Genomic DNA, 24,673 nt, shown 5'->3' on the forward strand with positions numbered 1-24,673 from the left:
GGTTCATGCAGACCTTCGTCCTCGCTCCTGAGGTGTGTGTGTGTGTGTGTATGTGTGTGTGTGTGTGTGTGTGTGTGTGTGTGTGAGTGTGAGTGTGTGTGTGTGAGGGAGAGCTGTCCAACAGTGGGAGACCCATGAGGAGGTTCATGCAGACCTTCGTCCTCGCTCCTGAGGTGTGTGTGTGTGTGTGTGTGTGTGTGTGTGTGTGTGTGAGGGAGAGCTGTCCAACAGTGGGAGACCCATGAGGAGGTTCATGCAGACCTTCGTCCTCGCTCCTGAGGTGTGTGTGTGTGTGTGTGTGTGTGAGGGAGAGCTGTCCAACAGTGGGAGACCCATGAGGAGGTTCATGCAGACCTTCGTCCTCGCTCCTGAGGTGTGTGTGTGTGCCAGTGTAAGACAGGGCTTTAAACGGCCCGGGCCAGGCCAATAGTCTCGATCGCCCCCCCCAGTGGCTGGTCCCAGTGTAGCTCATAAACCTTTTTAATGGTGACACATTATACCCCTTTTCACCAGATGTAATATAAATCTCTTGTGTCCCCAGAATGTGTCTGTGAAATTTCAGCTCAAAATACCAGATCATTTATTATAGCTTGTCAGATTTGCCCCTTTATGTGTGTATCCCTTTAAATGCAAATGAGCTTTAGCTCCGCCTCCATTCAGAAGAGGGCGGAGTCTTTACACGAGCTTCAGAAACTCCGGCAACAACAAAACAGACCAATCTCACTCATCCAGAATCCCAGAATAACCAGTAAGCGAGTGCAGCCTTACGGAGAGACTCAGGAAGAGTTTCTCTCCCAGTGCAGGGATCTCTCTCTCTCCCAGTGCAGGGATCTCTCTCTCTCCCAGTGCAGGGATCTCTCTCTCTCCCAGTGCAGGGATCTCTCTCTCCCAGTGCAGGGATCTCTCTCTCCCAGTGCATCTCTCCCTCTCTCCCAGTGCATCTCTCCCAGTACAGGGATATCTCTCCCAGTACAGGGATATCTCTCCCAGTGCAGGTATATCTCTCTCAGTACAGGGATCTCTCTCTCCCAGTGCAGGGATCTCTCTCTCCCAGTGCAGGGATCTCTCTCTCCCAGTGCAGGGATCTCTCTCCCAGTGCAGGGATCTCTCTCTCCCAGTGCAGGGATATCTCTCCCAGTGCAGGGATATCTCTCCCAGTGCAGGGATATCTCTCTCCCAGTACAGGGATATCTCTCTCCCAGTACAGGGATCTCTCTCTCCCAGTACAGGGATCTCTCTCTCCCAGTACAGGGATCTCTCTCTCCCAGTACAGGGATCTCTCTCTCCCAGTACAGGGATCTCTCTCTCCCAGTGCAGGGATCTCTCTCTCCCAGTGCAGGGATCTCTCTCTCAGTGCAGGGATATCTCTCCCAGTACAGGGATCTCTCTCTCCCAGTACAGGGATCTCTCTCTCCCAGTACAGGGATCTCTCTCTCTCCCAGTACAGGGATCTCTCTCTCCCAGTGCAGGGATCTCTCTCTCCCAGTGCAGGGATATCTCTCCCAGTACAGGGATATCTCTCCCAGTACAGGGATATCATCAGTCAGAGAAACGGAGGAAGCTTTATTGCTATATGACGTATGCGGAGCTGAATATGGATCTCAGACAGTCCGGTGTTAAAAGACGAGACGTACTGACAGATACAATTAAAACATGGTTGTGATCGCCTATGATTGGTCTGATTTCTTCAAGCGGTCATGTTTACCATGTTTACTATAGTAATGGTTAGCACACACAGTCTTTTGCATCGCGTATAAATATTTCTGCCTCATGGTGATCAGATCCACACCGTATCTCAGACAGAAGATGTTCAAACACTCGCTGCCGTCTCTGATGTGTGTGTGTGTGTGTGTGTGGCAGGGCTCTGCTGTCAACAAGTTCTACGTGCACAATGACATCTTCCGCTATGAAGAGGAGGTGTTCGGAGACTCAGAGGCTGAACTGGGAGGTAAAACTACTGGTTCCCATTGACTCGCAATATATAGACAGAAAACACTGAGACGTTCATCAACATATAATATTCTTTAATGTTCCACTGAAGAAAAACTCGTTCAGGTGTAAACGACACGAGAGCAAGTAAAAGATCATGTGTGGATCAGCGATCGCTGTAATTCTGCAGTGACTGAGACATTCACCCGTTCTCAGATCTCTCCGGATTGTTCGTTTCTAAACGTGAAAGTTCTTTAATTGTCTGTGTTTGTAAAGACTGACTGACTCTCATCAGGCGATGGATGATCTCGTGTGGTTTTCCTCTACAGATTATTTTCCAATTTGGATTCCGCATTTGCAATATTCAGAGTTTGATTAAATTAGCAGCTATCGATTATTATAGTAATCGAGTATTCTAGCGATTATTCCATCGATTAATCGAGTAAAAGAATACAAATTTGTGGTAATAAAAATTAGAGATGCACCGATTGATCGGCTGGTGACCGGAATTGGCCGATTTTCACGTGATCGGCCGTGACCGGCGACCGGCCGGTCAGTCTGACAAATACCGATTTTATGCTGGTCAAATGCACTCGGGCACCGCATGATTAACATCGCGCAACATTAGCATCACACGTGTACGCGGAACACACATGTAGGAAACCTCGTGAATTACGTCCGTTCAGACCGCAAACGCGTTTTTTTTTCGCCGTGCATGTTAATCACAACGGGAGCAGGAGCAGCGCGTGAGCGTCAAGCAGGAGCGTCGCGAGCAGTGAAGCGCATGTTTCGGCGCCGAGTCTATTTGCTGCACTGCTCACGCTCAATTAAAGGGAAAGCACACTTTTGATGGACAAAATAGCCTAAATAGTGTTTCACAAGAACTTGAGTAGGCTATGTCAGAAAAGAAAACGAAGACTAATATTTATAGAAAATGTACCCATTTAAACTTGTTTTATTATTCAGTTTGTACAAGTGATTGCAATAGGCCTGTGTGTGTGTGCTTTGAGAAATATCTTTATACTGCAAGGCTATATTTATTAAATTTTTTATTTATATATTATTTTATCGCCATTCCCTGTTTTCATACGGACATTTAGTTGCTAAATACATGTATAAAAAAATGATTGGATATTGAATGTGAAAAGGAAATGGTTCTTCCATAACACTGCACTTTAGATGTGTGTGAATTACCCACACCTAGAGTAATTTATATAGTTCTATTTTATAGCGTTTATCTGTTCAAAAAAAAAATGTACTATGCAAATTGTAAAATGTTCTATTACAGAAAAGATATTAAATAAATATTTGTGTGTGCTGTAAAGTGGTTAGAAAAAATGAAATCGGAATCGGCTAAAATCGGTATCGGCAGGTCAAACTTAATGAAAAATCGGAATCTGCCCAGAAAATTGTAATCGGAGCATCTCTAATAAAAATAGATCCAAGTGAACAACAGCCTATAACATGACTTCAAATACAAGTAAAATACAAGAAGTTTGGCTGTTTCTATCAGGTCACGTGACACAGAAGCTTGAAGTGTGTGTGTGTGTGTGTGTGTGTGTGTGTGTGTGTGTGTGTGTGTGTGTGTATAGAGTCTGAGGAAGAGGAGGAGGAGGAAGAGGAGCAGGTGGAGACTCACGCTTCTCCTGAACCGGTACAGGACCGTCCCAGCAGCCCCTCCTACTACAAGCCGCCCACCCCTGTCAGGTACCCAGCATGCACCTCTTCCACTCGTGTCCGTGGTATTAAGCGAGTTGCTGCTTTATTGACTGTTCAATGTTCCCCAGTAATGGAGTGGAGGAGCAGCAGGAGGAGGCGGAGCCAGAGGCGGAGCCTGAGTCCCAGCCAGAGCTGCTGGCCAATCAGGAGACGGAGGCGGAGCTTATCCCAGAGGCAGAGCTACATACGTCAGAGGCGGAGCCTGAAGAGAAAGTGCAGGAGGAGAGAGGCTCCACCCCTGTCCCTGCCCTGACTCCGCCCCCTCACACCCCAGAGCCGCCCAAGGTACGTGTGTGTGTGTGCAGCGCTGATGATGATGATGATGATGATGATGATGTGTGCGATGTCACCGCAGGCGTTCTCATGGGCTCTGGTGACCAGTAAGAATCTTCCCCCGGCCGGCGCTGGGATCTCTTCTCATGTGCTGAAAGCCAGTGTTCAGGTACAGCACCACATGATCACATGATGACATCAGCCGCTCCAGTGCTGTTACGGTCCAAGCCTTCTTCATAATATCAGCTTTTGTGTTTCATACGATAACAGAACCATCATTTCTCAGTGAACATCTCCTGCCAGTCAGTTGTGCTGCTTGTGTGGTTTCAGCTGGTTTTAATAATTCAAATATCTTTAGTTTGTTAGTTTTAGTAAATATTAAGTTTAAGCATTCAGAATCAATTATGCAAACTTCATTAAATATGAGAAAATTTCAGCTGTAATTCAGCTCATAAAAATAGCTTTGACCCTGAGATATTGAGTGTAAGGTGTGTGTGTGTGTGTGTCTGTCTCAGCCGCGGGTGGAGCTCAAACATGACAGTCAGAGAGAGCCCAGAGACCAGCGGAGAGAGAGAGGCTTCCCTCCACGTGGACCCAGAGCAGGTCACTCACTCACTCACTCACTCACTCACTCTCTCACCCACCCACTCACTCACTCGATCACTCTCACTCTCTCACCCACCCACTCACTCTCCCACCCACTCACTCTCCCACCCACTCACTCTCCCACCCACTCTCTCACCCACCCACTCTCTCACCCACCCACTCTCTCACCCACCCACTCTCTCACCCACCCACTCTCTCACCCACCCACTCTCTCACCCACCCACTCTCTCACCCACCCACTCTCTCACCCACCCACTCTCTCACCCACCCACTCTCTCACCCACCCACTCTCTCACCCACCCACTCTCTCACCCACCCACTCTCTCACCCACCCACTCTCTCACCCACCCACCCACTCTCTCACCCACCCACTCTCTCACCCACCCACCCACTCTCTCTCCCACCCACTCTCTCACCCACCCACTCTCTCACCCACCCACTCTCTCACCCATCCACACTCTCACCCACTCTCTCACCCATCCACACTCTCACCCACTCTCTCACCCACCCACTCTCTCACTCTCTCACTCACCCACCCACCCACCCACTCTCTCACTCTCTCACTCACCCACCCACCCACTCTCTCTCTCACTCACCCACCCACCCACTCTCTCACTCACCCACCCACCCACTCTCTCACCCACCCAACCCACTCTCTCACTCACCCACCCACTCTCTCACTTACCCACCCACCCACCCACCCGCTCTCTCACTCACCCACCCGCTCTCTCACTCACCCACCCACCCACCCGCTCTCTCACTCACCCACCCACCCGCTCTCTCACTCACCCACCCGCTCTCTCACTCACCCACCCGCTCTCTCACTCACCCGCTCTCTCACTCACCCATCCACCCACTCTCTCACTCACCCACCCTCCCACCCACCCACTCTCTCACTCACCCACCCTCCCACCCACCCACTCTCTCTCTCACTCACCCACCCTCCCACCCACCCACTCTCTCACTCACCCACCCTCCCACCCACCCACTCTCTCACTCACCCACCCTCCCACCCACCCACTCTCTCACTCACCCACCCACACTCTCTCACTCACCCACCCACACTCTCTCACCCACCCACCCACCCACCCACTCTCTCACTCACCCACCCACTCTCTCACTCACTCACTCCCTCTCTCACTCACTCACTCTCTCACTCACTCACTCACTCTCTAACTCACTCACTCTCTCACGCTCTCACTCTCTAACTCACACACTCTCTCACTCACTCGCGTGATCTATAACAGGTTGATTGTGTGAATGGTTTCTGTGATGTAACTGTTGTTGTTGTTGTTTGTCAGATGGCAGCGGCTCCGAGGGCGGAAAACCGTACATCAGTTTTAGGGGTGAGTTTCCTGTCATGTGACTCGACCAAACACTCAGAATCATCATTCATCCAAAAACAAGATTGAGTGAAGATGTTTCCTTCATGGCACGGATATGTAGGTCAGGAATCACCAACCACCTTGAGATACAATACCTGAGAGAGAGATAGAGAGAGGCCCTTATATGCACTGAACTGAGAACCGGACTGATTCCTCGTGGCGTTTCTTTGGCCTTGAAATCCCCGTCTCATGAAATATTCTCTCGGTTCTGTCACGAGTGAACAGTTGAGAAAGAAACCGGATGTGTGTCAGTTTATTCGGTCTTAAAGTGACAGCAGCCTAATATTCCTGCTGTCGTCTGTCATTAATGTTAATAAAACAGCAACATTTATTTATTTATTTATTTAAAACAAAAAAAGATACTGATCCAAAAAATTATCTGATCTGTGGCTCAAAAACCGTGATTTTTGTGATCCGTTGCACCACTAATTCTCTGTTTGTGTGTGTGTGTGTGTGTGTGTGTGTGTGCAGGTCGCGGAGACTCTGACGGTGACTCTGAGGGCCGCAGGTCTGTTCGTTATCCAGACAGTCATCAGCTGTTCGTTGGAAATCTTCCTCATGACATTGACGAGGTTGAACTGAAGGAGTTCTTCATGAGTGAGACCCTTTGACCCTTGACCTTGCTGATGATGATGATGATGCTGCGAGTGTGTGTCTGCTGTTGTTTAATGCCGCTCTGTTTCGTCCAGCATTCGGGAACGTGGTGGAGATGAGGATCAACACCAAAGCCGTCGGAGGGAAACTGCCCAACTTCGGGTTTGTGGTGTACGACGACTCTGAGCCGGTGCAGAGGATTCTGGGAGCAAAGGTGTGTGTCAGTACAGCTCATTTTCAGGGACAGACTCGGGGATTATTAATAGGGCTGTGCCGGTAAACTTGATAACCGCATGAGCAGCACCGGCAGTGTTCCGCCAGCACACATTTTGTATGTGAATGCTGTTTTACGTGAATATTATGAAGCACAAAGCTTTGTTTACAAAACAAATAATAGGTTAGCAGCAGTTAAATGTTACATTGCAGCCGTGGACACATCTGGACTGGTGCTGAATGAGGTACGTCACGTGAGCCCATAAATGTAAGCTTTGTATCATGTTTTGTGATCTGGTCACCCGATTATCAGCGAATTTAACAATATTCCACTGGACATGGAATCTCGTGTTTCTTTTCCCAAAACATTTTACAGGGTATTATAAACGTTTCTTCTAGAGATGCACCGATTGATCAGCTGGTGACCGGAATTGGCCGATTTTCACGTGATCGGCCATGACCGGCGACCGGCCGGTTAGTCTGACATATGCCGATTTTATGCCGGTCAAATGCACTCGGGTGCCGCATGTTTAACATCGCGCAACATCAGCATCACACGTGCAAACGGAACGCAATAGGAAACCTCGTGAATTACGGCCGTTTCACACTGCAAGCGTGAGTGACGCATGAGCAGCGCGTATTTTTTTTCAGCGTGCATGTTAATCAATGAGTGCATTCACACCGCGAGCAGGAGCGTCGCGTGAGCAGCAGTGAAGCGTGGCTTTCGGCGCCGAGTCTATTTTTGCTGCTATTCACGCTCAATTAAAGTGAAAGCACAATTTTGATGGACAAAATAAGTATTATTTCACACAAAAAGTGCCCAAAATGCACAGAATTTGTGTCTAGTGTGTTTTAACAAGAACTGGAGTAGGCTATGTCAGAAAATAATATTTATAGAAAATTTACCCATTTAAACTTGTTTTTATTATTCAGTTTGGGTAAAAGTACTATATGGTGTTTTATAAAAAAAAGAGTTAACTAGTCAGAAGAATATACAGTATAAGCTTTCTTTTAGTTTAATTTGAATTAACTTTTAATTTCCCACACCAGGAGTAATTTATATAGTTCCATTTTATAGCGATTATCTGTTAAAAAAATTCTATGTTCTATGAAAAATTTTCTATTAAAGAAAAGATAGAAAATAAATATTTGTGTGTGCTGTAAAAAAGTGGTTTGAAAAAATGAAATCCGAATCGGTTAAAATCGGTATTGGCAGGTCAAACTCAATGAAAAATCAAGAAAATTGTAATCGGTGCATCTCTAGTTTCTTCATTTGGTTCGCTTTTCTATTTGTCCTAAAGTGTTTTTTTCTACTTTACCACAGTAAAAATGTGAATATAATAGGCTTGATACCTTTTTGCATGCACATCAAATTCTATTTAACAACCGGTCAGTCTGACAAATACCGATTTTATGCTGGTCAAATGCACTCGGGCACCGCATGATTAACATCGCGCAACATTAGCATCACACGTGTACGCGGAACACACATGTAGGAAACCTCGTGAATTACGTCCGTTCAGACCGCAAACGCGTTTTTTTTTTCGCCGTGCATGTTAATCACAACGGGAGCAGGAGCAGCGCGTGAGCGTCAAGCAGGAGCGTCGCGAGCAGTGAAGCGCATGTTTCGGCGCCGAGTCTATTTGCTGCACTGCTCACGCTCAATTAAAGGGAAAGCACACTTTTGATGGACAAAATAGCCTAAATAGTGTTTCACAAGAACTTGAGTAGGCTATGTCAGAAAAGAAAACGAAGACTAATATTTATAGAAAATGTACCCATTTAAACTTGTTTTATTATTCAGTTTGTACAAGTGATTGCAATAGGCCAGTGTGTGTGTGTGTGTGTGCTTTGGGAAATATCTTTATACTGCAAGGCTATATTTATTAAATGTTTTATTTATATATTATTTTATCGCCATTCCCTGTTTTCATACGGACATTTAGTTGCTAAATACATGTATAAAAAAATGATTGGATATTGAATGTGAAAAGGAAATGGTTCTTCCATAACACTGCACTTTAGATGTGTGTGAATTACCCACACCTGGAGTCATTTATATAGTTCTATTTTATAGCGTTTATCTGTTCAAAAAAAAATGTACTATGCAAATTGTAAAAAGTGCTGTTACAGAAAAGATATAAAATAAATATTTGTGTGTGCTGTAAAGTGGTTAGAAAAAATGAAAGCGGAATCGGCTAAAATCGGTATCGGCAGGTCAAACTTAATGAAAAATCGGAATCGGCCCAGAAAATTGTTATCGGTGCATCTCTAGTTATTATGGTAAAGCACGTCAAGTGTATTTGTATAGCGCATTTCACACACGCTTGGGATTTTAGTTTAGCTTTCTCTGGCAGCACAAAATCAAACATAGCCTAAATGTCTTACACTGCAGAAGATAAAATTCACTCTTCAGACCTTTTACGACGAGTAGACATCAGCAGAAGACATGCAGATATTAGAGAACAGAAAGCCTGTCTCTGTCCTGCCGGTGTCCCACATCTCTGAGCGGGAGCTGTATGACGCATCTTTGGCGGGAAATATAATATTAGTGTTGTTTCAATATGTAACTTTCTTATATTATTTAGGTTACCAACAGGGCTTGACATTAACTTTTTTGCTCACTAGCCAATGTGGCTAGTGGTTTTCCAAAGTTACTAGCCACACAGCATTTTTACTAGCCACATTTTTGTTTTTGTGAAATAACCTTTTAAAAGTCGACTATGGCGTGCTGAAATTTACTTGAACTAGATTTACAACCCTTTTAAATGTAAAACCACTGTACACACCCAAATCAAGACTAGCTACACAAAACAGGTCATTATCATTAGCTCTGATAAGGTTGTGTGTAAAGCTCCTTTTTTTAAATAAAACCATGTATTATATTACATATCGCCACATAGCTCCATCGGCATACACTGTGTGCATGTAATACTCATTAGGGCTGTCAAAATTGCTCAAAAATGACGTTCGAATATTCTCTAAAAAAAAACACATAGCCTATATTCAAACTATTCGAACATGGTTGCGCATTTTGTCTATGACTCGCATTACGTCAATAACAGGGCAAATTAATACAAAGAGACATAACTACTTGTATAGGTAGTTTATTTAAGTTTAAACACATTTGACAACCTATTACCTACACAAAAACAAGTAAATCAACTAATGGCCAAGACTGCAGACCTCACTCTCGCTCACTCACTCACTCGCAGGCACTCTTTCTCTCTCTCGCCCTCACCCTCATGCTGCGTTCACACCAAACGCGAATAGAGCGTCTGGCGCGAGTGTAAAGACCTTTTTACAGTCTATGGTAAAGACGCGTTTACGCGCGTCTGGAGGTCTTGCGGCGCGAATGAGGCGTCGCGCTCTCTGCGCATAACGGTTTAAATGAACAACAACAATAAGCAAATGTTGAGTGCTGATCAAGAGTTTTGTGCAAGCAATTTAAGGTCGCGACTCTTATATAGCAGGCTTCATTCAGTGATTGAAACAAATATTATTAACAATAATTGAAGTTTTTAGCCTATATAGAACCGACATTGAACGCTCCGAGCGAGCTGTGCTGTGGTAAACATGGAACTTTTCCTTGACATGAAACGGTAAATAATCAAACCAGTGGAAGCCTGCAGTGCATGAAACTGCTGTATCTAACCTACCTTATTCATGCAATATCTATTCAGTCATTACAGTAGCCTACACTTTAGTAATGTTTCTGTTTAACGTTAACGCTTCTTCCTGTTACCTGTCCCTGACCCCCCAGGCAGCGCGCCCACTCACAAAGCAGACAGCCGCGCCTCTGCTACCGCGGGCATTTTTCCACATTCGAATATTAATTTTCACCTTCGAAATTCTGTTTTTTAAAACTATTCGAATATATATTTGAATTTAGAATATTCGTTGACAGCCCTATGGGAGTTGTAGTGTCGTAGTGTCACACTTATTTCAGATGCCTTTTGAAAAGACTACAATTATTCAACCCGCCACAGTGGCTAGTTGTAGTGACTATGTTACCCGCCACGAGCAAAATCCACCCGCATTTGGCGGGTGTTAATGTCAAGCCCTGGTTACCAATATTTACTGATATTTGTGTCAATGTTTTACAGGGTGTAGTGTGGTCACCCTAACCCTAACCCACCGCCACAGCCTCAATTTATTAACTTTATCTCACGCTATTCTTCATTTTATTATCAGAATAACTCACCACTTCATTCTCTCTTCAACTGGACATGATTGTGAGCTAGGGCTGGGCGATATGGCAAAAAAATCTCAGTATTTTTTAATTAAATGGCGATATATAAGATATATATTTCTGTACTTTTACGTGTTTTTCCCTAATCACTGAAGTGACGTCGACGTCCGGGTTAGCGGTAGCATGAGCCGTCAGACAAGTGTTATTTAAATAAACTCCTGATGTACTTACAAACTTTCCAATGCCTCGTTTTATGAGTACAGAACCTATTTGTACTACTGTAGAAGTGTGGTGTCATTCTGGGCATTATTAGTGGGGTGATTTACCAGATACATCCATTAGTGCCTGCACTAAACCATCCGGCTGATCTCTCTAAACAAGCTCTAACTTTAATAATGTTCAACCAAAGGGAAAAAGGCTTCTGGGGGGTGTTTGGCTCGAGGTCATGGTGCAAAGGACCCTAGGTGGATTTTACTCCGAACCATCCCTTTAACTAAGGTAGATGAGTAAGGGATAATGCACATCCAGCTGGTTATTTTCTGGGAATAATATACAATTTGACGGTGAGGACATTTTCCCACTGGTTAATCGATGTGTGACAACATGGGTAAAACCGGGATCACCGGCGGTTAAATCACTAATTTAAAAGCGAAAGTAAAATGCGTTCATAAAGGTGTTTTACTTTCGCTTTTAAATTAGTGCTAATTTGGGGGCGGATTGCTTGAATGGTGAGTTCATTAGCCTTTAATTCTTAATGAAAAACACAACAAAACAGTACGATGACAAATTCACTTAAATAGGTGATTTTTGCATTTCGCTTTGACACCAAATCTTCCTCCGTCATCGTCAGCTCCGTCATCGTCAGCTCCGTCATAGTCATCGTCAGCTCCGTCATCGTCAGCTCCGTCATCGTCAGCTCCGTCATCGTCAGCTCCGTCATCGTCAGCTCCGTCATCGTCAGCTCCGCACTCTCGTGATGAACGAGACCCGACTCCTGCTGATCTGTGCTGACTCCCGCTCCGCTCACAGACGCGGTCAGTTCTTCACTGTAGTGTGTGTTCTCTGACTGAACTAAAGGATTTTACTACAAAATACAAAAAATAAATCAGTCGACGGTGGGGGGCGAGTGATGAAACCGGTGTCGCTTCTGAGCACCGACTAGCCTAACAAGCCTAATGTCAACTAATGAACCTTATAGTGAGGTGTTGCCGTTATATCATAATTTCTAATCCGTGTGCGTCTGGTTTCTCCTGTCTCTCCAGCCTGTCATGTTCCGCGGGGAAGTGCGTCTGAACGTGGAGGAGAAGAAGACGCGAGCGGTGCGCGAGCGAGAGACCCGAGGACCGCCTGACGGGCGCCGGCCCCGCGGCATCATGGGTAACGGGCGCGGCCCGACGAGAGGAGCGATGGGTCGAGGAGACAGCCGATACACACCGCGCCGCTGAGACGCACACATCACACACACTCTTTACTCTCGCTTTCCTGTGTTTTTCAGCGTCTCTCTCTGGGACCGGCAAAGACTCTGAACTCACTCATCTGCGCTTTACTTTCAACTCTTCTCACGGTTTGAGTCACGAAGGTGTTTTCTCCTCTTGGAACTGATTTCTGCACATTTTTATAACGGATGAACATCAGCGCTTCATGATAAATCAGTGCTCAGTGTACAATTATTTATTTTCCTAGTGAATGAAGCAGGTGTGGTGCCTTATCTCTGGACCGCGGCGCCGGTGTGATCTCGGGCCGGTCCTCGCGTCTCTTGTTTTATCGGCGTCTTTGCATGGCTGATGTGGAGCGATCTCACAGCACTGTCCGCCTGCGTTCGGTTCTGGGCTCAGATTGGACTTCAGCAGGGTTTTGTTTTGAATGTGTTTTCAACTTTCAATAAACTACTGAAATCTGCAGCAATGTCATGAATTTCTTTGTGTTTTTTTAATAATAATAAACTTTATTTTCTAAAGCACCTTTAAACGTTGGCCTACATCTCAAATCACTACACAATAATAAGACACAATAAAAGAGAAATACAACAGTAAAAAAGAAAAGCATTAATAAAAGTACATTCAAACACACTGCAAATAATGCTTTTCTTACTTAGCATTGCAGATCCCCATTGCAGATCATTTTGCTTTTTTAAGCATCAACTCAATCAATTTTGATTAATTCCCCCAGAAAACAAGACTTAATATCTTATATCAGTTTATTCATCTAGTAAATGCATCTTGATTTAAGAACTGTTAGATATTTGGACTGGAAACAAGACAAAAATACTGAGTAAGAAAAGCATTTTTTGCAGTGTGTACAAGACATATATAACATGTTATCAAGAGTTAATAAGTAAATGTTATAGCAGAAAAAATCTAATTAAAGCAACCCTTTTGATCTACTCCTTCCACTTGAGCAGTTTTCACACAAGTTATTCTTTCATCCCTGATAAAAAACTAACACATCTGCTTCTGTCACTGTGGTGATATTTGTACACACACACACACACACACACACACAGAGCCATTCATCTCTTCATCTCTCACACACTCTTTCCCTCTCACTGTAGTCACTGGTATTAGAATCCTCAGACACAGATATGATTATCCTGTGTGTGTTCAGTGGCACAGACTGACCACAGGAGGACGCTGAACACACACTGCTGCTCAGCACATCTTCAGGTATATGTGTGTGTGTGTGTGAGAGAGAGAAAGAAAGAAACTGAGAAAAACTAGAAATGCTTTGGCAATAATACATTGAAAGAATTGTCATGCTAATAAAGCACATTTTTGAATTTGAGAGAGAGAGAGTGTATGTGTGTGTGTTTGTGTGTGTGTGTGTGAGAGAGAGAGAGTGTGTGTGTGTGTGTGTGTGTGTGTGTGTGTGTGTGTGTGTGTGTGTGTGTGAGAGAGAGAGAGAGTGGTGGTGGTTGAGGAGAGATCCCCTGATATGATTGTAAAGCGCTTTGGGTGTACAGTAGTACATATGAAAGCGCTATATAAATGCCTCCATTCATTCATTCATTCATTCAGAGTGTGTGTGTGTGTGAGTGAGAGAGAGAGAGAGTGTGTGTCTACTCAATTTTTAAGGCCAGACAAGTAATTGAGGTAAGTTTGTAAAGAGAGATTACGCACCTGCGCACATATATATTGAAACACACACACCTGTAGACTAAACACGTAACACGCATGTGTCAGCATTCTCACAGATTCATGTTTTTGAAGTTTACAAGGAGATGATGAAATGTTTCAAAACTTGCATCTTGGATCCTGTTTCAGAGTGTGTTCTCGAGCTCCAGAGTGTGTGTTCTCGAGCTCCAGAGTGTGTGTTCTCCAGCTCCAGAGTGTGTGTTCTCCAGCTCCAGAGTGTGTGTTCTCCAGCTCCAGAGTGTGTGTTCTCCAGCTCCAGAGTGTGTGTTCTCCAGCTCCAGAGTGTGTGTTCTCGAGCTCCAGAGTGTGTGTTCTCCAGCTCCAGAGTGTGTGTTCTCGAGCTCCAGAGTGTGTGTTCTCTCGAGCTCCAGAGTGTGTGTTCTCGAGCTCCAGAGTGTGTTCTCGAGCTCCAGAGTGTGTGTTCTCGAGCTCCAGAGTGTGTGTTCTCCAGCTCCAGAGTGTGTTCTCGAGCTCCAGAGTGTGTGTTCTCGAGCTCCAGAGTGTGTGTTCTCGAGCTCCAGAGTGTGTGTTCTCGAGCTCCAGAGTGTGTGTTCTCCAGCTCCAGAGTGTGTTCTCGAGCTCCAGAGTGTGTGTTCTCTCGAGCTCCAGAGTGTGTTCTCGAGCTCCAGAGTGTGTTCTCGAGCTCCAGAGTGTGTGTTCTCCAGCTCCAGAGTGTGTGTTCTCCAGCTCCAGAGTGTGTGTTCTCTCGAGCTCCAGAGTGTGTGTTCTCCAGCTCCAGAGTGTGTGTTCTCGAGCTCGAGAGTGTGTTCTCGAGCTCCAGAGTGTGTTCTCGAGCTCCAGAGTGTGTGTTCTCCAGCTCCAGAGTGTGTTCTCGAGCTCCAGAGTGTGTTCTCGAGCTCCAGAGTGTGTGTTCTCCAGCTCCAGAGTGTGTGTTCTCCAGCTCCAGAGTGTGTGTTCTCCAGCTCCAGAGTGTGTGTTCTCGAGCTCCAGAGTGTGTGTTCTCCAGCTCCAGAGTGTGTGTTCTCGAGCTCCAGAGTGTGTGTTCTCTCGAGCTCCAGAGTGTGTGTTCTCGAGCTCCAGAGTGTGTTCTCGAGCTCCAGAGTGTGTGTTCTCGAGCTCCAGAGTGTGTGTTCTCCAGCTCCAGAGTGTGTTCTCGAGCTCCAGAGTGTGTGTTCTCGAGCTCCAGAGTGTGTGTTCTCGAGCTCCAGAGTGTGTGTTCTCGAGCTCCAGAGTGTGTGTTCTCCAGCTCCAGAGTGTGTTCTCGAGCTCCAGAGTGTGTGTTCTCTCGAGCTCCAGAGTGTGTTCTCGAGCTCCAGAGTGTGTTCTCGAGCTCCAGAGTGTGTGTTCTCCAGCTCCAGAGTGTGTGTTCTCCAGCTCCAGAGTGTGTGTTCTCGAGCTCCAGAGTGTGTGTTCTCTCGAGCTCCAGAGTGTGTGTTCTCCAGCTCCAGAGTGTGTGTTCTCGAGCTCGAGAGTGTGTGTTCTCTCGAGCTCCAGAGTGTGTGTTCTCTCGAGCTCCAGAGTGTGTGTTCTCTCGAGCTCCAGAGTGTGTGTTCTCCAGCTCCAGAGTGTGTGTTCTCGAGCTCCAGAGTGTGTGTTATCTCGAGCTCCAGAGTGTGTGTTCTCGAGCTCCAGAGTGTGTGTTATCTCGAGCTCCAGAGTGTGTGTTCTCGAGCTCCAGAGTGTGTGTTCTCGAGCTCCAGAGTGTGTGTTCTCTCGAGCTCCAGAGTGTGTGTTCTCTCGAGCTCCAGAGTGTGTGTTCTCGAGCTCCAGAGTGTGTGTTCTCGAGCTCCAGAGTGTGTGTTCTCGAGCTCCAGAGTGTGTGTTCTCTCGAGCTCCAGAGTGTGTGTTCTCGAGCTCCAGAGTGTGTGTTCTCGAGCTCCAGAGTGTGTGTTCTCCAAAACTTTAGCGATTTTTTTCTAAATGTCGTCAAAAAACGATTGTGAAACGACGGTTTCCATTAACTGATGCTATGCGACTAAAACCTCTCGCTATCCGTCGTTCCAAACATCATGGCGACGGATGTTGGAAGGTTTATGTATATCTCTGCCGCCGCACTGGCCATTATTATTAATCAAAGGAGACGTATGTGTGTTATCCAGTCATCACTGGAGAGATACTGAGAGCGGCTCGTATGAGGAGTTCTGGCTGTTTCTCACTCAGTTCTGCTTCCAGGTCTTGATTGTGGCATTTCTTTGTGGTTTAGAATCCATTATTCCTGTAATTCTTCTGTCTTTTATGAGTTTAATAAAGAACTCTGTCTCGTCTTCTGTCCAAACACACCGCGTCATCTATGTCAGCTGACCTGTAAATGTTTCCATTGCAGTTTTGCGAAATATTTCTTTATCGAATTGCCTGAAAAACCTAAAAAGCCTAAAAACGTTTTTTGCGATAAATGGGAGGTTTTGCGAAATTGGCGTGTTTCCATTGGGCGTATCATCAATTCTCAATTTCAATGGAAACGCAGCTAGTGTTTGGTGTTCGAGAACGCAAACCTTATAAGGACTATAATGCGTTAAGAGCTCGCTCAAGCACTGCGGAGCTAACTTAGTGCTTTGTAAGTAATCAGCAATATTATAAAATGTATACGATGTTTAATAGGGAGCCAGTGCAGTGTTGACAGAACTCGGCTAATATGGTCATACTTCCTGGTTCTGGTAAGAACTCGAGCTGCTGCGTTTTGGACCAGCTGTAGTTTGTTTATTAAGCGTGCAGGGCAACCACCCAGTAGAGCATTACAATAATCTAGCCTTGAGGTCATGAACGCATGAACTAACTGTTCCACATTTATCAATGAAAGCATATGACGTAATTTAGATATATTTTTAAGATGGAAGAATGCGGTTTTACAGACACTAGACACGTGACTTTCAAATGAAAGATTGGTATCAAAGAGCACACACACACACACACACACACACACACACAGGTTCCTAACCGACGACGAACTGCATAACAGTGAAAACTAATGCCATGCTTCCTAATGATATCTCCTAATGGTAGCATGAGTGTGTGTGTGTGTGTGTGTGTGTGTGTGTGTGTGTGTGTGTGTGTGTGTGTGTGTGTGTGTGTGTGTGAGTGTGAGGGTAGCATGTACAGAGTGAACAGCAGTGGTCCTAGTACTGAGCCTTGTGGTACGCCACACTGAACTTGTGATCGATGAGACATCTCTTCATTTACTGCTACAAACTGATAAGGGTCAGATAAGTATGAGTTAAACCATGCTAATGCAATTCCACTAATGCCAACATAATTTTCAAGTCTATTTAAATGAATGTTGTGGTCGATAGTGTCTAATGCAGCACTAAGATCGAGTAACACTAATAGAGAGACACAACCACGATCGGATGATAAGAGCAGATCATGTGTGACTCTAATGAGAGCTGTCTCTGTACTATGGTAAGGTCTAAATCCAGACTGGAAATCCTCCAGATATAATTTCTGTCAAGAAAGGAACACAGTTGTGAGGATACCGCCTTTACTAGTGTCTTTGACAGAAAGGGTAGATTCGAGATCGGCCTGTAATTGACTAATTATGTACGATCAAGTTGCGTTTTTTTAACAAGCGGTTTAATCATAGCCAGGTTAAAAGTTTTAGGTACATATCCTAATGACAAAGATGAATGAATGATATTAAGAAGAGGATCTGTGACCTCTGGGAGCATCTCTTTTAGTAGCTTTGTCGGTATACGGTCTAACATACATGTTGCAAATTCTTCCTCTCCTATAGCAATGAATTAATAAATTTTTCCTCAGGGACATTACAATGCACTGCCTGATGCGATACTGTAGTAGACGGCTGCATAGTTATAATTTTCTCTCTGATATTATCAATCTTATAAGTGAAGAAGTTCATGAAGTCATTACTGCTGTGCTGCTTGAAAACTTCTGTGTTTGAAGCTTTATTTTTCGTTAGTTTAGCCACTGTTTCAAATAAACTCCTAGAGTTTTGTTTATTTTCTTCTAATAGGGTTGAAAAATAAGCAGATCTAGCAGCTTTTAAAGCCTCTCTATATGCAGTCAGGCTCTCCTTCCATGAAATGCGAAATACCTCTAGTTTTGTTTTCTTCCAAAAGAAGAGTGTGTGTGTGTGTGTGTGTGTGTGTGTGTGTGTGTGTGTGTGTGTGTGTGTGTGTGTGTGTGTGTGTGTGTGTGTGTGTGTGTGTGTTTGTGTTTGTGTTTGTGTTGTGTGTGTGTGTGTGTGTGTGTGTGTGTGTGTGTGTCCAGTTTCAGCCTCTGTAATGTAACTGTAAACATTCATCACTCAAATTATAAAAGCATTAAACTGTAATGTTTAGGTAAAGTACATGTTTAAGTTTCTCACTCTGTTTACATGAACTATTAAAATGTCCTCAAAAACTGTAATTGATGTGAAGTGTGCAGGTGTCACTCTGTAACTGTGTGTGTGTGTGTGTGTGTGTGTCTCTCTCTCTCTCTCTCTCTCTCTCTCTCTCTCTGTAAGCGTGTGTGTGTGTGTGTGTGTGTGTGTGTGTGTGTGTGTGTGTCAGTGGTGACAGAGCGTCTCAGTGATGATGCGTGTCTGCGTCTGCTCTATAAATGCTCCTGAACACCTGAACACTTGAACATCTGAACACCTGCAGGACTCAGAGATCAGAGACTCCATCATGTTCTTCTTCCACAGATCCAGGGTTCTCCTGATAATGTGTGTGTGGGGAATCTGTCCTCTGACTACAGACCAGGTGTGTGAGAGAAGCTCAGATACTGCAGATCTTTGGATAAGAGAGAAATACATGTACATTATTATGCGTGTGTGTGTTAGTGTGTGTGTTTAGTTCCCAGTTCACAGAGGCTTCAGTTGTTATGTGTGTGTGTGTGTGAGTGTGTGTGTTTAGTTCCCAGTTCACGGAGGCTTCAGTTGTAATGTGTGTGTGTGTGTGTGTGTGTGTTTAGTTCCCAGTTCACGGAGGCTTCAGTTGTTATGTGTGTGTGTGTGTGTGTGTGTGTGTGTGTGTGTGTTTAGTTCCCAGTTCACGGAGGCTTCAGTTGTTATGTGTGTGTGTGTGTGTGTGTGTGTGTGTGTGTTTAGTTCCCAGTCCCTGGAGGCTTTAATCTCCTGCTGTATCCAGTGTCGGTGCTTCAGTTGTTATGTGTGTGTGTGTGTGTGTGTGTGTGTGTGTGTGTGTGTGTTTAGTTCCCAGTCCCTGGAGGCTTTAATCTCCTGCTGTATCCAGTGTCGGTGCCGGGGCCGTTCGGACCTCACACACTCCTGATCCCGGTGACCACAGCAGAACGAAACACACAGCACACACACACTCCGCAGGCCAACAGAGGCAAGGTGAGTGTCCATCACACTGAGAAGTGTGTGTGTAGATGTGGTTTAACCCTTTCTTCACTGCTGATTCTCTGCACAGATCACATCTCAAAGTTTGTCCAAGCCTTCAAATGCAAACAGTGCATTTCTCCAGCCGGAACCAGGCCCCGCCCCTAACCCCGCCCCCAACTCAGGCCAAGGCCACGCCCTTAACCCCACCCTTAACGCAGGCCGAGGCCCCACCCCCAACACAGGCCCTAACCCCGCCCCTGACTCCGCCCCCGGCCCCGCCCCTGATCTGCACACACTCCCCTCTGAGTCTCCAGCTCTGCAGGGACAGGTAAACAACTACAACAACAACGACGACTTTAAACACACTCAGTTTTGGCCCGTGTTCTGTGTGTTGATCTGTGTTTGTGTCACTGCAGATGCAGCCGAGCTTCTTCCCCTCGAACGTCCCGCTGCAGGTCAGCCATGATTCCTGCACTCGTTACACATGTTCTCAGTCTGACACTAAACTTAGTTTAACAGAAGACAAAAGAACATTTATCATTTCTTGATATATCTTTGTAGAGGATCATTGTGTGTATTTGTGTTTCAGGTGTATTCAGTTTTCCAGCAGGCTGTGAGTGTGAGTGTGAAAGTTCATCACAGATTCAGTCAAAAAACACACAATCTGCTCACATAGTTTTTATTTTAATTTTTATTATTTTATTATTTTTATTTCAGTCTGACTCAGGCAGCTCAGAGGAAGGAGACACTGCTCAGGTAACACTCACACACACACACTCAACACACACACACACACACACACACACACACACACACACACACACACACACTCACACACACACACACACACACACACACACACACACACACACACACACACACACACACACACACACACACACACACACACTCACTCACACTCACTCACACACACACACACACACATTCATGAGGAGGACAGTATAGACTCTGTGCTGACATCATTTCTCCTGGAGTCTAACGATAGATAATGTGAACAACGACTTTTATCATCGGGGAACATTTTCTCAGTTCAAAGCTTTCGTTACGATTGTGTCATTTTTGAGAGCATTGTTTTGAGTTTCGACAGTCAATCCCCCTGATGTGCTGATGATGATGTGATGATGATGATGATGATGTGCTGATGATGATGTGGTGATGATGATGATGTGATGATGATGATGATGTGCTGATGATGATGTGATGATGTGAGGATGATGATGATGATGATGATGATGATGTGCTGATGATGATGCTCTGCTTCCTCAGGTGGTTCTCCTGCTTCCCGTGCGTGTGGATTCTCCCAGCATGGGTGTGATGGAGGCCAGCGCTCCGGTTCCCGATCCGGCTCCTGATCCCGACCCAGGACACCTGCAGGTCCCGCTCTCCACCTCCACCTCCCCCACTGCTCACACTCACGGGGACACCGCAGCACACACACACACTCTGAGGAGCATCCGGACACCAGATCTCTCTCTCTCTCTTATCTGATCTCAGGAAGTGTAACGTTATTCCCTGATTCCTGGAAACTGTTTTGTACTGATTTATACAGCACATGTTGCTTTAAAGCAGGTGGAAAACTGTCATTATTCAGCTCAAATTATTCAGTGATTCATTCAATTTTTCAACAACTGACTGAATGTTACTTTTCTTTACATAATATATATAAATATTTATTTTTAACACTTGAATTTCTAGTTGTGGCATGAAACTCTAGATGGCACAGCTGATTGGTTGCTGTTGCATCCGTGGCCAATCAGCTGGAGCTCAACATTCAGACAAATGTGTGTGTGTGTGTGTATGCATGTATAGTTATTATAGCTAATAAAGTTTTAAATATGGATTTTTCCTGACACGAACGCATTGCTTCACTTCAGAAGGCCTTTATTAACCCCTGGAGCCATATGGATTACTTTTATGATGGATAGATGCACTTTTATGATGGATAGATGCACTTTTATGATGGACAGATGCACTTTTATGATGGATAGATGCACTTTTATGATGGATAGATCCACTTTTATGATGGATAGATCCACTTTTATGATGGACAGATGCACTTTTATGATGGATAGATGCACTTTTATGATGGATAGATGCACTTTTATGATGGATAGATGCACTTTTATGATGGACAGATGCACTTTTATGATGGATAGATGCACTTTTATGATGGATAGATCCACTTTTATGATGGACAGATGCACTTTTATGATGGATAGATGCACTTTTATGATGGACAGATGCACTTTTATGATGGATAGATGCACTTTTATGATGGATAGATCCACTTTTATAATGGACAGATGCACTTTTATGATGATAGCGCACTTTTATGATGGATAGATGCACTTTTATGATGGACAGATGCACTTTTATGATGGATAGATGCACTTTTATGATGGACAGATGCACTTTTATGATGGATAGATCCACTTTTATAATGGACAGATGCACTTTTATGATGATAGCGCACTTTTATGATGGATAGATGCACTTTTATGATGGACAGATGCACTTTTATGATGGATAGATGCACTTTTATGATGGACAGATGCACTTTTATGATGGATAGATGCACTTTTATGATGGATAGATCCACTTTTATAATGGACAGATGCACTTTTATGATGATAGCGCACTTTTATGATGGATAGATGCACTTTTATGATGGACAGATGCACTTTTATGATGATAGCGCACTTTTATGATGGATAGATGCACTTTTATGATGATAGATGCACTTTTATGATGATAGATGCACTTTTATGATGATAGATGCACTTTTATGATGGACAGATGCACTTATATGATGGATAGATCCACTTTTATGATGGATAGATCCACTTTTATAATGGACAGATGCACTTTTATGATGATAGATGCACTTTTATGATGAAAGATGCACTTTTATGATGATAGATGCACTTTTATGATGGACAGATGCACTTTTATGATGGACAGATGCACTTTTATGATGATAGATGCACTTTTATGATGATAGATCCACTTTTATGATGGATAGATCCACTTTTATAATGGACAGATGCACTTTTATGATGATAGATGCACTTTTATGATGATAGATCCACTTTTATGATGGATAGATCCACTTTTATAATGGACAGATGCACTTTTATGATGATAGATGCACTTTTATGATGATAGATGCACTTTTATGATGATAGATGCACTTTTATGATGGACAGATGCACTTTTATGATGGATAGATGCACTTTTATGATGATAGATGCACTTTTATGATGATAGATGCACTTTTATGATGATAGATGCACTTTTATGATGGACAGATGCACTTTTATGATGATAGATGCACTTTTATGATGATAGATGCACTTTTACGATGATAGATGCACTTTTATGATGGACAGATGCACTTTTATGATGGATAGATGCACTTTTATAATGGACAGATGCACTTATATGATGGACAGATGCACTTTTATGATGGACAGATGCACTTTTATGATGGACAGATGCACTTTTATGATGGACAGATGCACTTTTATAATGGACAGATGCACTTATATGATGGATAGATGCACTTTTATGATGGACAGATGCACTTTTATGATGGATAGATGCACTTTTATGATGGACAGATGCACTTTTATGATGGATAGATGCACTTTTATGATGGACAGATGCACTTTTATGATGGACAGATGCACTTTTATGATGGACAGATGCACTTTTATAATGGACAGATGCACTTATATGATGGATAGATGCACTTTTATAATGGACAGATGCACTTATATGATGATAGATGCACTTTTATAATGGACAGATGCACTTATATGATGGACAGATGCACTTTTATGATGATAGATGCACTTTTATAATGGACAGATGCACTTTTATGATGATAGATGCACTTTTATAATGGACAGATGCACTTTTATGATGGACAGATGCACTTTTATAATGGACAGATGCACTTATATGATGGATAGATGCACTTTTATAATGGATAGATGCACTTATATGATGGACAGATGCACTTTTATGATGATAGATGCACTTTTATAATGGACAGATGCACTTTTATAATGGACAGATGCACTTATATGATGGATAGATGCACTTTTATAATGGACAGATGCACTTATATGATGGATAGATGCACTTTTATGATGGATAGATGCACTTTTATGATGGACAGATGCACTTTTATGATGATAGATGCACTTTTATAATGGACAGATGCACTTTTATAATGGACAGATGCACTTATATGATGGATAGATGCACTTTTATGATGGATAGATGCACTTTTATGATGGACAGATGCACTTTTATAATGGACAGATGCACTTATATGATGGACAGATGCACTTTTATAATGGACAGATGCACTTTTATGATGGATAGATGCACTTTTATAATGGACAGATGCACTTTTATGATGATAGATGCACTTTTATAATGGACAGATGCACTTTTATGATGATAGATGCACTTTTATAATGGACAGATGCACTTTTATGATGATAGATGCACTTTTATGATGATAGATGCACTTTTATGATGATAGATGCACTTTTATGATGATAGATGCACTTTTATGATGGATAGATGCACTTTTATGATGGACAGATGCACTTTTATGATGATAGATGCACTTTTATAATGGACAGATGCACTTTTATGATGATAGATGCACTTTTATGATGATAGATGCACTTTTATGATGATAGATGCACTTTTATGATGATAGATGCACTTTTATGATGACAGATGCACTTTTATGATGGACAGATGCACTTTTATGATGGACAGATGCACTTTTATGATGGATAGATGCACTTATATGATGGATAGATGCACTTTTATAATGGACAGATGCACTTATATGATGGACAGATGCACTTTTATGATGGACAGATGCACTTTTATGATGATAGATGCACTTTTATGATGATAGATGCACTTTTATGATGGATAGATGCACTTTTATGATGATAGATGCACTTTTATAATGGACAGATGCACTTTTATGATGATAGATGCACTTTTATGATGATAGATGCACTTTTATGATGGACAGATGCACTTATATGATGGACAGATGCACTTTTATGATGGACAGATGCACTTTTATGATGATAGATGCACTTTTATGATGGATAGATGCACTTTTATGATGGACAGATGCACTTTTATGATGGACAGATGCACTTTTATGATGGATAGATGCACTTTTATGATGGACAGATGCACTTTTATGATAGATGCACTTTTATGATGGATAGATGCACTTTTATGATGGACAGATGCACTTTTATGATGATAGATGCACTTTTATGATGATAGATGCACTTTTATGATGGATAGATGCACTTTTATG

General features: G+C 43.6%; 2 protein-coding genes across 5 annotated transcripts in view; both read left to right on the plus strand.

The window, feature by feature from the left end:
• The window catches only part of g3bp2b (G3BP stress granule assembly factor 2b), a 16,566-nt gene extending 3,750 nt beyond the window's left edge, over positions 1 to 12,816 (plus strand). For 2 of the 3 annotated variants that reach the window (XM_082145937.1, XM_082145938.1), the window contains exons 5-13: positions 1,861 to 1,948; positions 3,522 to 3,636; positions 3,717 to 3,933; positions 4,004 to 4,090; positions 4,437 to 4,524; positions 5,829 to 5,873; positions 6,384 to 6,509; positions 6,602 to 6,720; positions 12,174 to 12,816. In XM_082145937.1, coding sequence (XP_082002063.1) covers positions 1,861 to 1,948; positions 3,522 to 3,636; positions 3,717 to 3,933; positions 4,004 to 4,090; positions 4,437 to 4,524; positions 5,829 to 5,873; positions 6,384 to 6,509; positions 6,602 to 6,720; positions 12,174 to 12,356 — 1,068 coding nt within the window. In that variant the 3' untranslated portion in view covers positions 12,357 to 12,816. Of the gene's footprint in view, positions 1 to 119; positions 180 to 280; positions 374 to 1,860; positions 1,949 to 3,521; positions 3,637 to 3,716; positions 3,934 to 4,003; positions 4,091 to 4,436; positions 4,525 to 5,828; positions 5,874 to 6,383; positions 6,510 to 6,601; positions 6,721 to 12,173 lie in introns of those variants that run through there. The other variant, XM_082145939.1, reaches the window with a different exon arrangement.
• A 5,400-nt stretch (positions 12,817 to 18,216) lies between these two features.
• LOC309481140 (uncharacterized protein) lies at positions 18,217 to 21,161 on the plus strand. 2 transcript variants are annotated; one of them, XM_082145982.1, is made up of 7 exons: positions 18,217 to 18,969; positions 19,153 to 19,296; positions 19,373 to 19,612; positions 19,701 to 19,739; positions 19,874 to 19,903; positions 20,002 to 20,040; positions 20,572 to 21,161. In XM_082145982.1, the coding sequence occupies exons 1-7, from the start codon at positions 18,940 to 18,942 to the stop codon at positions 20,791 to 20,793; spliced, it is 744 nt and encodes a 247-aa protein (XP_082002108.1). In that variant the 5' UTR covers positions 18,217 to 18,939; the 3' UTR covers positions 20,794 to 21,161. The 2 variants fall into 2 exon arrangements, with proteins under 2 accessions (XP_082002108.1, XP_082002107.1); XM_082145981.1 differs by having other exon boundaries at positions 18,217 to 18,700.
• The last annotated feature ends 3,512 nt before the right edge of the window (positions 21,162 to 24,673 follow it).

This window comes from Leuciscus leuciscus (genome assembly GCF_965113295.1).
Source record: "Leuciscus leuciscus genome assembly, chromosome: 18".
NCBI lineage: Eukaryota > Metazoa > Chordata > Actinopteri > Cypriniformes > Leuciscidae > Leuciscus > Leuciscus leuciscus.